This window comes from Monodon monoceros, unplaced genomic scaffold, assembly GCF_005190385.1.
Source record: "Monodon monoceros isolate NGI ecotype Baffin Bay Population unplaced genomic scaffold, NGI_Narwhal_1 Super_Scaffold_10, whole genome shotgun sequence".
In the NCBI taxonomy this organism is placed as follows: Eukaryota; Metazoa; Chordata; class Mammalia; order Artiodactyla; family Monodontidae; genus Monodon; species Monodon monoceros.
The window spans coordinates 41,839,495-41,852,744 of NW_021703766.1; the positions used below are offsets into that span (position 1 = coordinate 41,839,495).

Sequence of the window (13,250 nt, forward strand, 5' to 3'; positions counted from 1 at the left end):
GTCATGTACAGGTAGGCAGAGCTGGTCCACTGGGTATGGACTGAGGACCCAGGGTCAAGCACAGGTAGGCAGAGCTATTCTGCTAGTTAGGTTCTAAGGATCCAGGGTCATGTACAGGTAAGCAGAGCTGGCTGGGTAGGTATGGTCCGAGGACACAGGGTCACATAAAGGTAGATAGAGCTGGTCTGTTAGGTACAGCATAAGAAGCCAGGGTCATGTACAGGTAGGCAGAGCTGGTCCGCTAGGTATGGTCTGAGGACCCAGAGTCAAGCACAGGGAGGCAGAGCTCGTCCACTAGTTATGGTCAGAGGAGACAGAGTCATGCACAGGTAAGCAGAGCTGGTCCACCAGGTACAGTCTCAGGACCCAGGGTCAAGTACAGGTAGGCAGAGCTGGTCCATAAGGTATGGTCTGGGATCTGGAGTCAAATACAGGTAGGCAGAGCTGTCTGACTAGGTATGGTCCAAGGATCCAGGTTCAAGCACAGGTAGGCAGAGCTGGTCCACTAGGTGTAGTCCGAGGACCCAGGGTCAAGCACAGGTAGGCAGAGCTGGTCCGCTAGGTATGGTCCAAGGATCCAGGGTCATGTACAGGTAGGCAGAGCTGTCTGATGAGGTATGGTCTGAGGATCCAGGGTCAAGTACAGGTAGGCAGAGCTGTTTGGCTAGGTATGGTCCAAGGATCCAGGCTCAAGCACTGGTAGGCAGAGTTGGTCCACTAGGTATGGTCCGAGGATCCAGGGTCAAGTACAGGTAGGCAGAGTGGGTCCACTAAGTATGGTCTGAGGATCCAGGGTCATGTACAGGTAGGCAGAGCTGGTCTGGCAGGTGTGGACTGAGGGCCCAGGGTCATGTACAGGTAGGCAGAGTTGGTCCACTAAGTATGGTCTGAAGAGCCAGGGTCGTGTACAGGTAGGCAGAGCTGGTCTGCCAGATATGGACTGAGGGTCCAGGGTCATGTACGCGTAGGCAGAGCTGTCCACTAGGTATGGTCGGAGGAACCAGGGTCATGTACAAGTAGGCAGAGCTGGCCCAGCAAATGTGGTCTGAGCAGCCTGGGTCAGAGGCAGGTAGGCAAAGCCTGTCTGCCAGGTATAGTCTTGAGGAGACCTAAGGAGTTACGGTTGAACACAGGTAGGTAGACTTGGCTCTTTCAGGTGTTGGATTCAGGCAAAGGTATGTATCCTTGGTCTTTTGGTGATGCCTGAAAGACCAGGGTTAAGCCTGGGTTGGTAGAGCGGCCTCAATTCAGGCCCAGGGCACTGGGGTCTTCTGCAGGTAGGCGGGACTCTGCGGGGCTCATAGCAGATATGCAGCCTCTAAGTTAGACATGAGTAGGTGGATGTGGCTCCTCTCAAGCAAGGACTTTGGGGCCAGCTGTATGTATGCTTGGGTCTTGCAGGTGAAATCCTTGGAGCATGATTCCGGCTCAGGTACATTGACCCAGGTCCTAGAAGTTAGATCTGGGGTTAATCCCAAGTAGGTAACCACATCTCTCGGTGGGGTCTGCTGAGCACAGATACGCAGAGATGTTTGCATCTGATGCGGTCTGAGGCTCCTTACTGAGGTGTTGGTGCCCAGGCTAAGCAGGGCTTGATAGTGTTGGATCTGTTTGTGAGATGTGGAAAGCCGAGTCAGACACAGACGGTAGACCTGGCTCTCTCATGTTAGGCCTGGGAGCCGAGATCAGGCCCATGGAGAGAGAGCTGGATCCCTTGGGAAGGTGTGAGGAGTCTGAGTGTTGGGCTCAGGGAGGTGGGCCTGGGTCTGTCAGTTGAGATGTGAGGGGTCAAGGTTAGGCACAGACAGGTGTGTGAAGCCCGGGTCATTAGCTGAGCTGTCTGGAGCCTGCGTCTGACAGGTGTATAACCCTGTGGTCTGAGGTACTGGAGTTGAACACAAGTAGGTAGAGTTAACCTCCCAGGTGAAGCCATTGCATCCATACCCAGGGCTGCTATGTGGACCTGGCTTTGTTAGTGAGTCCGTGGATCAGGGTCACATGGGCAGAGGTATAAACACGATGTTAGGTGGGTTTTTGTCCCCCGGTTTAGGTACAAATTGGCATCCCCGGGCTTGTTAGATGAAATGAATGGGGCAGGATCTAGCCTAGAAATACGTAATTGGTATGATTGGTAAGGCCTGAGAAGGTGGGTCAGACACAGGTGGGACCCTCAGTGGTAGGATCAGGCACGGTCAGGTGGGTAGAGTGGACTCTCATCGAGGGAAAGGCAGAGTCATCGTAGGTATGTGTACCTGGGTCTACCTGGGGAGGTGTGCGGAGCCCTTGGGTTCAGGTAGGAGAGGTAGAACGAGCTGAGCCATGTCAGCCAGCTGTTCTTAGCACCCTGGTCAAGTGTGATGGGCAGAGCTCAGGGTGTTGTAGAGGCTTGAGGATCTGTAACCAGTCCAAGGTGTGGTGTGTCACATTGGGATCTAGCTGGCAGGGTCTGAATTAATCAAGTGGGGAAAGAGATTGTGTTATACCTGGTTGGAGAAGGTGAGGTCTGAGGCTCTGGGGCAGGTGAAGCACAGAATGTGGAACTGACGGCAGAGCTACATCTCTAAGGTGTGGTGTGAGAGACCCACTGCAGGTGAAGGTGAGGTCTAAGGACCTGTGTCCACAGCTTGAGGTCTCAGAGGCTCAAATCAGACACTAGCTTTGCTGGGCTCTCCCAAAACAAAAGTGAAGTCTGAGAACCCGACCTCAGTCAAAGTCAGCAGCCTGGAATCTGTTGGTCTGAGTGCTGGCTGTCTGCTCAGGCCAGTTTCTGGGTTTGAGTCTATTGGGTGAGATCTGAGAGCCAGTGTCAGGCATGGTGTGGTCTGTGGGACTGTGACAGTCAGGTAAGGTTCCCCCAAACCCAGACCCTTTCTAGGTAAAGAGCCCCGTCATTCATCTTATTATCCAAGCCAGAAACATCTGGACCACATTTAATTCTGTCATTCTTCCAATTCATCCTTTTTAATTGAACCTCCTGAATCAGTGGTCTGCATCCCTGCCGCCCCCATTCAGGGTAGCATCATTCTGTGGACGACCACTGGGGCTCCTAGGTGGTTTCCTGCTTCCATTCGCTCCTCACCCACAGACTTCTTGGTTCTCCAGCCTTGCCTCTCCGCTTCTACCCTCCAGTTCTCACTCCTTCCTTCATCTTCTAGATTGTGCTACACTTCTTCCTGCCCAGCCTGTCTCGTCAGGCTTTCAGGATAGAATTAAGCCTTAATGCCCCAAGGCATCCATTGGATGTAATGAATTAGCATCTCTCTTTTGCCTCTAGAAGGGTGCTAGCCTTGGACCAACCGTGGTAGTACTGAGAAATGGAGTCACTCAAAGCATCTTCCGTGGGGCTTAATTCTCTCACTGTTGAGAAAGCCTGCTCTTGCTGCAGGACCTTTGCATATGCTATTCTGGCTGCTGGAATCCTTCTCCTCCCTCTGTGCTTCCCTGGGTAACACTTACTCATTCTTCACATCCAGGCTCAAGCACCCTCAGAGTCCTTTTATTCTTGGTTTCCTTTCTCCCAAGCACTTTATCTCATTTTCACATTTATTGGCATGATTGTTTCATTTACATCTTTCTCCCCCGTGGATTGTTTGTATTGCCTATGCTAGGAACATGGTAGGTGTTCCATAAATAGTTGTTAGGAAGACGTGACTGGAGATCTGAGGATTCTGAAGGTAAAGTGGAGTCTGCAGTGCGGCGTGAGAAGGCACAGTGTGAATGGTAGACCTCAGTGTGTCTTGGGCTGAGGTTGAAGATCAGTCAAGCCTAGGTACGAGCCACTGGGCCTGTCAGTGTCCCAGGAGGCAGGGCTAGGCACAGCTAGGAGGTGCTGGGTCTGTCAGTACAGCTTGAGGAATCGGGAATGGGCACAGGTATGAGGCACTGGATCTCTCATTGTCAGAAGTGGCAAGGCCAGGCCCGGGTATGAGACACTGGGTTTATCAGTATCTGAGGAGCAGGGGCCAAGGCCAGGTAGGAGGTGCTGGGTCTTTCATTGTTCAAGGAAGTATGCGTGGGCACAGGTATGAGGTGCTGGGTCTCTTAGTGTTTAAAGAGGCTGGACACAGGTACGAGTCATCGGGTCTGTCGGTGTCCTTGGAGGCACAACCAGACACAGGTATGGGATTCTAACTTGTCAGTGTCCAAGGAGGTGGGCTAGGCGCTGGGTCTGTTGGTGCCTGGGGAGGCCGGACCTGGCACAGGTATGAGGCGCCGGGTCTGTCGGTGTCTGAGGAGGTGGGGTCAGCCACGGTAAGGTCTTCGGTTGAGTCTCGTGGCTCTGGTCAGTCCCTCGTGTAGTCTCTGCCCTGTTGGTTGGCCCAGCAGTTGCCGGCGCCTGGCCTGCTGTCTTGCTTCCCAGAGGTGGGTTGGCCCCAGGGCCGCAGAGCTTCACCTGTAGCAGAGTGTGGTTCTCAGGGGGCAAGTTCCGTGGCAGGAGGGAGGGGGGCGGGGTGTGCCAGCCCTTTCTCAGCGCCTTTTCCTGTCTCTCCTAGTGGGTGGGAGGCCGCTACTCGCTGTGGTCAGCCATCGGACTCTCCATTGCCCTGCACGTGGGTGAGTGTGCACGTTTGTGTTTCTGTCTCGGGAGACCGTGTTGCCGTCTGAAGTCGGGCTGGGGGCTCGTGTCCCTGAATACCTTCCCGTTCCCACAGGCCGCGGGCCTCTCTGCCCTTGGCTGGAACATTTCTTTCAGGTCAGGTGGGAAGGGCCGAGTTTCCTTGCGGGTTTGCAGGTTGGCCTTTCTCCCCGCCCCTCACAACTGCGGTCCTGCTCGCTCCTCCACGCCAGGTGGCCCTAGAGCTGCCTCTGCTCAGGGCTGACTCTGATTAGAGGGGCTTTCTACAGGCCCAAGTCCTCCCAGATCCTGTTTCTTCTGGCTCCCCCTCCAGCCTTTCCCCGGTTCCAGAAGAAGCTGTGTCCACGTCCAGGAGGCATAGGGCATGACCATTTCTGTTGACGCTGCTTTTGTGTTGCAGGATTTGACAGCTTCGAGCAGCTGCTCTCAGGGGCTCACTGGATGGTAAGTGCTGAGGCTTGTGCTCTCTGCCAGGCGCTGGCCAGAAGCTTGTGGCTGGTCCAGCTCCCTCCCCCTCGCCCTCACTCCTTCCCTCCTGGGAAGCTGCTCAGCCCCCACGCACCCTGTTCTCATTTCAGGACCAGCACTTCCGCACAACGCCCCTGGAGAAGAATGCCCCCGTCCTGCTGGCTCTGCTGGGCGTCTGGTACATCAACTGCTTTGGGTGTGAGACGCATGCCATGCTGCCCTACGACCAGTACCTGCACCGCTTTGCTGCCTACTTCCAGCAGGTACCAGCTGCCAGGCCACGCCTTGGGTTGGGGGGCCTGTGAGCCTGGGTGCCCAAGTTCCTGCTCCTCCAGCGGCCTTTTCCTCCATTACCCTTGGGCATGTCCAAGGCCCACCTGTGCTCCCCATCTCATGGAGAATCTTTGTAGCCAGGATCTGTGTCAGTTGAGTTTGGCTACCGTGGGAGGGGCATGAGTGGCCATCATGGTGCCCTGGCCAGTCAGGCTCTGGCTTGGCTCAGGGCATGTGCCTCAGCCAGGTCACTTCTTTCTTGGACATCACCTGACAGGGTGGGCCACAGCCTGGGACCCCCCATGGTTTGCACTGCCTTTGTCCCTCCAGAAAAGCAAGTTTACACCCAGTCTGTGGTGCCTCTTTGGGCTACTCACAGCCCTCTGCCCCTGGAATCTCCACAGCCCCCCTAGAGGAGCCCCTCTCCCAGTGGATCCTGTGACTGGAGGAGGGGCTGAGGCTCCCCAAGGCCCAGAGTCTAGTTGGGGTGATGGCCCTCAAAGGCTACACAGTCTGGATTCCAGCCTGCCTCTCCATTAAGAAATCAGTTGAAGATTTTGTGACCCGTTTCTGCTCTTAGGGAGGTCCTCCCTGGACCTCCGTATACACCTTCTGCTGGTCATGGGTCCTTCAGAGCGGTCGAAGCCAAAAAGCTTGTGAGCTGTGCCCTCCCAGGTGAGGGGACATAAAAGAATCATGCCTGCCCATATCTCACAGAGCCAGGGCAGGGCAGGCGTGCCTGGTGCATCCCAGGCTGGTTTTGGGCATGTGCATGAAGGAGCAAGACTTGCAGATCGATGACTGGGTTTCTGGCCCCATTCCAGGGTGACATGGAGTCCAATGGGAAGTACATCACCAAGTCCGGCACCCGTGTGGACCACCAGACGGGCCCCATTGTGTGGGGGGAGCCAGGGACCAATGGCCAGCATGCCTTCTACCAGCTCATCCACCAAGGTAGGGCCCATCTGGCCTGGGCAGGAGTGCAGCTGGGGACGGGGAGGGCACGCCAGCAAAGACTCCTCCGTGAGGTCAGCGTTCTCCTGTAGGCCACATGGGTGGTTCCCGTGGGTGGGGATAGGCGCCTGGGTGACCACAGTGCCCTTCGCAGGTACCAAGATGATACCCTGTGACTTCCTCATCCCTGTTCAGACGCAGCACCCGATAAGGAAGGGTTTGCATCACAAGGTAAAAGCCCTCGTCCCGACCCTCTTCATGCTGTCTTAGGCTCACATTACACCTAGACCTCTTAAGACTGATGCATTAGTCAGCAGTACTAGTTTTCTGTTCCTGCCACCACAAACTTAGTGGCTTAAAGACAACACCCATTTATTATCGTGGTTTCTGTGGGTCCCAAGCCCATCATGGTCTGCTGGGTCTCTGCTCAGGTTCTCACAGGCTGAAGTCAAGGTGTCGGCAGGACCGTGTTCCCTTCCAGAGACTCTGGGGGGAAATCCTTTTCATCATTCATTCAGATTGTTGGCAGAATCCATTTCTGTATGGTTGTAGGACCAAGACCTGGCTTCTTTGCTGGCAGCTGGGGGTCGTTCTCAGCTTCTAGAAACCCCCTTGACTCGGTCTCAGAACCAGCAAGGCTGGGTTGAGTCCATCTGAAGCTTCGATTCTCTCCTGCGTCTTCTTCTGTTGCATCTCTGTGGCTGACTCACTTGCCGTCCTCTTCTGTGATTTTTAAGGGCTATGTGATTACATTGGGCCCACCTGGATAATCTCCCTATCTTAAGGTCTGTAACCTTAGCTCTGTCTGCAAAATCCCTCTGTGCCATGCGATATAATACACACAGGCGTTAACAGCAGGGGGGCAAAGGTCAGGGAGCCAAGATCTTGCCTACCACAGCAGCAAAGGGGAAAACCACCCAACTCCTGACCTGACAGAGTCCTTGAAGGGGACCGATCCTGCCTTTTCTTGGGTGTGCAGAGTAGCATGGGTTACTGTGGGCACAAGCTTTGGACTCGGGAGTCCTGGGTTTGAATTCTAATTCTTCCCCTCTGTCCTTCTGGGATTCAGTGCTGCTGACTTGAGGAAACTGAGGCTCAACTAGAAAAGAGATGATGCCTCTCCCCCCTCAGGATCTTAAAAAATAGGTCTTGGTAAAGTTCTTAACAGGGCCCTCGGCAAGTAGTACATAGTCCTTGAAGGGTAGTTATCATCGTTGCCTACTTTCCAGTGTCAACAGATGTGCTCTGGTGTCCCCCCCTTGCTCCAAGTAAGCTCCAGAGTTGGGGCAAGCAGCCTGACCCCGACTGCTGAGACTAACCCTGACTGGGCAGTGCCAGGCAGTCTTGTCCATCTGCCTGAAGCTCAGACAGTGCTTCAAAATGGTACTCGATGTCTCTCTCGTCAGATCCTCCTGGCCAACTTCTTGGCCCAGACTGAGGCCCTGATGCGGGGGAAGTTGACAGAGGAGGCCCGGAAGGAGCTACAGGCTGCAGGGAAGAGTCCAGAGGACTCTGAGAAGCTGTTGCCCCACAAGGTCAGCACTTCTCCTGAAGTGGGCTTTGGGTGGCATCCTGGAATTGGAAGGATAAAGTTGTGTGGCCAGGGCAGGGGCTCGTGGAGTGCCTTGCCTGCCTTGCACAGTAGGAGGGGCTGTCCTCACAGAGCTGCCCATCCCAGCCTCTGGCGCAGCATGTGCTTCCCTTACGAGGAGTTAGGAATCACGACTAACTGGGGGACATTTCTGGGTGTTTTCTGAAGGTCTTTGAAGGAAATCGCCCAACCAACTCTATTGTGTTCACTAAACTCACGCCATTCATTCTTGGAGCCTTGATTGGTAAGTGAGTGGGGAAGTCCCAGCTTCGGGTAGGTCGGACTGGGCTGGTAGAGCCCTAACGTGCTCCCTCCACAGCCATGTACGAGCACAAGATCTTCGTTCAGGGCATCATCTGGGACATCAACAGCTTTGACCAGTGGGGGTGAGTTGCTGGCTAAAGGGGAGGGTGGGGAATGCCTGTGAGCTGGCTGGTGGATTTCACTGGCAATGTTGGAAGCTTCCTCATACCATTCTTTCTCCTCGCCCTGGCAGAGTGGAGCTGGGAAAGCAGCTGGCTAAGAAAATTGAACCTGAGCTTGATGGCAGCAGCCCAGTGACTTCTCACGATTCTTCCACCAATGGGCTGATCAACTTCATCAAGCAGGAGCGTGAGGCCAGAAGCCAATAAACTCGTGCCCGGCAGTAGTCCCCGCTGTGACTGGTCCTTGTCCCTCCTGCCCAGAGTCTGTACCGCATGGTCCTGCCCAGAGCACCCTCTGGTTTCGGGCTTGGACCACAAGCCCTTTGGCGGAAGCTGGTCTGGGATTGCCAGCCTCACCCTCTCCGTGTCCAGGCCCCCTCTGTCTTACAGTTGGCTGAAGTGTTTCAGTGCAGCTGATTTTTCTGACCTGTGTTCATTGTTCATATACCAGGTAGAAAATAAAGATGCCACAAAGGAGATTGTAGGCTGAGACTCTTCTCTGTCCTGAGATGGGGCTCTCTGCAGGAGTTAGGGTGCCCAGTAGGAGGAGTGTTTGCCGTGTGTGAGGCTTTGCTGTAACTGGTGAGCAGATCCAGAATGGAGGACGGTCCCTTGAGAAAAGAGTGGGTGGAGTGGGGCATAATCCAAGTCACGAGGGCAACTTGGCCTCTGTAGTCAAATCTTTTCTACATCTTCTTACACTCCTCACCCCTGTGGCTTTGGAAGGATTGTATACTTCTGTTCACTGGATAGTTTTTTTTGTTGTTTTTTTTGTGTGTGTGTGGTATGCGAGCCTCTCACTGTTGTGGCCTCTCCCGTTGCGGAGCACAGGCTCCGGACGCGCAGGCTCAGCGGCCATGGCTCACGGGCCCAGCCGCTCCGCGGCATGTGGGATCCTCCCGGACCGGGGCACAAACCCGTGTCCCCTGCATCGGCAGGCGGACTCTCTACCACTATGCCACCAGGGAAGCCCCACTGGATAGTTTTTTAAACCATATTGAGATTTTGTCTGTTTTGGGTGAATTCCTGGCCCAGATCAAGGGTGACCACTAACTCCTGGCCAAATGCTCGGGTAATTCTTTCCTTTTATAAGATAGACAGTTGAAAAAAAGGATTTTTGAAGAAACTGTCCTTTTATCTTCTATTTAAGGTACTTCTATTCAAGATACTAAATAATATTTCTGGCCAATTTAGCAGAAAAGGAATTTTATTTAAAGAGTTGATGGGCAGAATCGATGGGCAGACTAGAGGCTGAGCTTTCCAGACCTACACCCTAGACCATGACAGAATGATCTGGACTGGGAAACTGCTGCCCCTTTCACAAAGCCCTGCTGCCCTCAACCCTGTCTGTCATCAGGCAGCCTTCACCCCATCTTCTCCTGGGCTGCCTGCATTTGAGTTGTCCTCCAGCTTGGTCACATGCCTTCCTTAAAACAGGGAAAAGTCAGGACTTGTATTTTTGTTGTTGTTGTTGTTGTTGTTGCTTTTTTGCAATACGGGGGCCTCTCACTGTTGTGGCCTCTCCCGTTGCGGAGCGCAGGCTCAGCGGCCATGGCTCACGGGCCCAGCTGCTCCACGGCATGTGGGATCTTCCCGGACCGGGGCACGAACCCGTGTCCCCTGCATCGGCAGGCGGACTCTCAACCACTGCGCCACCAGGGAAGCCCAGGACTTGTATTTTTTATTCCTATAAAGAGAAGGCAAACTGCACCTATGAATGCTCAAAGAAAGGAATACCCTGACTGTAGAAAGTGACCATACAGGTGCAAACGTCCACTTAAAATAAATAATAGAAATTGTCAGCACTTCTCATCTTCCTATTGGTGAAGTGGATATTGTTTATTTTTTAATTCCAAAAGTGAATGCCCACTTCTCTCCCACTTTTGTAGAGGTGATAGAAAGATGTTCTTCAACAGTCAAGCTCTGTTGAAGCCCCTGCTGACTCACCTCCTTTCTTATTTTTTTTGGGTGGGGGGCGCCTCACGGCATATGGGATCTCAGTTCCCTGACCAGGAATCAAACCTGTACCCACTTCAGTGGAAGCATGGAGTCCTAACCACTGGACCGCCAGGGAATTCCCCCACCTCCTTTCTTAATAGAGCTGACGAAAAGTGAGCTATATTCCCATCAGAGGCACTTCTTCCATTACAAAAGAGCAAGCACACAAGTCTGTAGAGAGGAAAATTCTAGGTGGCAGACCCTCTCAGGCTAGCTTGTCTTCACGTGAATGATCTTTTAGCAGTGGGCCCACTGAGTTCCTCTTGGCCAGCTGCCAAGTCTCATGTCTTCCCTTAGGCGGGAGCACCTGACATATGTCAGTTGGCCATGTGTCCCTTGGTCCTGACTTGCTCTGCTCATCACTGCCACTGTCATCACTTACAGCTTCCACTTATCCTGTGGCTGCCAGTTGTTGCAAGTCTTGAGCAGTACATTAGAGTTCTGCAGAGGAACAGAACCGATAGGATATGTCTATGTATCTCTATACAGATATATGAGGAGATTTATTATGGGAGCTGGCACACATCATTATGGAGGCTGAGAAATCCCACAATATGCTGTCTGCAAGCTGGAGACTCAGGAAAGCCAGGGCTATAATTCAGTTTGAGTCTGAAGGCCTGAAAACTAAGAGGCCACTGGTGGGAGGCCCAGAGTCTAAAGGCTTGAGAGCCAGGAGCTCTGATGTCCAAGGGCAGGAGAAGATGGATGTCCCAGCTCAAGAAGAGAAAGAATTCACCCTTTCTCCACCTTTTTGTTCTCTTCAAGCTCTCATCAGATTGGATGATACCCACCCACATTGTTGAGGGCAGATCTTTACTCAGTTTACTGATTCAAATGCTATTCTCTTCTGAAGCACCCTCACAGATAATCCTAGAAAAAATGTTTTACCAGCTGTCTGGGCATCCCTTAGCCCGGTTAAGTTGACACGTAAAATTAACCATCACAAGCAGCCCTTCAGGTGAGACTGAAGCAGCTTTCAACATCCTCATTCAGTACTTCCTCAAATACAAACTGTATCACAATTTGATGATTTGTGTGAGTTTGTCAGGAGGTCCAAACCCAACGAAATCATGAATTAAGTCAGACACTTCAAGTCTCACACATGCAAGCACTCCTTACGTTGTTCCAAGGACTCCACGATAATGTCAGTGTCAAACTTGTTGTTAAATTGCTTCTGAAATTCCAGAATGGGGCAGCAGTTAACATCTTGAACATTCCTCTTAAGTAATAAGGCTTCATGCTGCAATCACACTTTGATCAAGAGGCTGTAATAGGTTATATTAGGATGTAAACAGATGACACGTTGGAGAGAGCTCAGTAACTGTTGGAGGAAATCTTGCTGTGTTAGCAAGAATAAGATTTGTTTTTTTTAATTTTTGGCTGCACCACGGGGCATACAGGATTTTATTAGTTCCCTAACCAGGGATCACACTGGTGCCCCCTACAGTGGAAGCGTGGCATCTTAACCACTGGACTGCCAGGGAAGTCCCCAAGAAGAATTTTGAAGTTTGTTTCTTCTTGCAATAATTTAGAAATGTATCCTGGGAAACATTTGCTAAAATAACAAGTATCTACCAAGTCATCCAGCCTCTTTGGCTAGACCTGAAGTGAACAGCAAGACTGGACTTCACAGCACCTTTAAAGCCATCAGATTGGCAGTGATAAACCAGAAGTAAACTGGTTTCACCTCCAGGTCCTCGCTGGGGCTGGAGCCAAACATCAGGAGGCACCTGTGTCCTCTTTTTTTTTTTTTTTTTAACTATTTATTTATTTATTTTGGCTGTGCCAGGTCTTAGTTGCTGCATGCGGGATCTTCATTGTGGCATGTGGGCTTCTTAGTTGCGGCATTCAGACTTCTTAGTTGTGGCATGCGAACTCTTTAGTTGCAGCATGCATGTGGGATCTTATTCCCCCACCAGGGATTGAACCCAGGCCTCCTGCACTGGAAGCACAGAGTCTTACCTACTGGAACACAGGGGAAGTCACTTTCTTTTTCTCTTTGTTTTTTACATACCATGGTATGAAGCCTGAAATAGTGCTTCTGCAACATGCTTTTTTAAGTCCGGTTTATTGAGGTATAATTTACATATAGTAAAATTCATCTTCCTTTGGTGTACAGTTCTGAGTTTTGACAAATGTATACAGTCATGTAACAAGCACAAGTGAGATATACAACATTTTCATCACTCCAACAAGTTCCTGGCACCTTTTGTGGTCAACCTCTGCCCCCTAAACCCCTAAACCCAAACCCTGGCAACCATCCATTTGATTACAAAAAGTTCACCTTTTCCAGAATGTGGCCTTTTGTGTCTGGCTTCTTTCACTTAGCACGATGTTTTTGAAATTCACCTATGTGTGCCACAGGCATTTAAAAAACTTTATTACTGAAAATTTCGAACATATAAAAGTCAAATAGCATAGAGACCACCCTGTGCCTGACACCAGATTTGAACAATTATCAACCCAGGGCCCATTTAATTTCATCTACAGTCCCGCCCATCATGTAGCAAATCCCAGATATATCATTTCATCTATAGGCATTTCGATGTGTCTTCTCTAAAAATTTAGGGCTTTCTTGGGGGGGAAGGGATAAACTGGGAGACTGGGATTGACATATACACACTGCTATATATAAAATAGATAACTAATAAGAACCTACTGTACAGCACAGGAAACCCTACTCAATAGTGGCCTATATGGGAAAAGCATCTTAAAAAAAAAAAAGAGTAGATATATGTATATGTATAACTGACTCACTTTGCTGTACACCTGAAACTAACAACACTGTAAGTCAACTATACTCCAATAAAAATTTAAAAAATAATTTAGAAAATAAATAAATAAAAATTTAGGACTTTGTGTTTTTGTTTTTGGGGGGAGGGGCTTGTTAACGACAGTACTATTATCCAACTTATTTTATTTTATTTATTTATTTTTCACGCACCGAATGGCACGCGGGATCTTA

The 13,250-nt window shown here is 51.3% G+C and overlaps 1 protein-coding gene across 1 annotated transcript in view; it reads left to right on the forward strand.

Moving 5' to 3' along the window:
- Positions 1-8,766, forward strand: part of GPI (glucose-6-phosphate isomerase) — a 25,311-nt gene extending 16,545 nt beyond the window's left edge. The window contains exons 10-18 of the mRNA XM_029242478.1: positions 4,494-4,554; positions 4,977-5,020; positions 5,155-5,307; positions 6,142-6,271; positions 6,426-6,502; positions 7,678-7,806; positions 8,031-8,106; positions 8,182-8,248; positions 8,359-8,766. Coding sequence (XP_029098311.1) covers positions 4,494-4,554; positions 4,977-5,020; positions 5,155-5,307; positions 6,142-6,271; positions 6,426-6,502; positions 7,678-7,806; positions 8,031-8,106; positions 8,182-8,248; positions 8,359-8,494 — 873 coding nt within the window. The 3' untranslated portion in view covers positions 8,495-8,766. The remainder of the gene's footprint in view (positions 1-4,493; positions 4,555-4,976; positions 5,021-5,154; positions 5,308-6,141; positions 6,272-6,425; positions 6,503-7,677; positions 7,807-8,030; positions 8,107-8,181; positions 8,249-8,358) is intronic.
- The last annotated feature ends 4,484 nt before the right edge of the window (positions 8,767-13,250 follow it).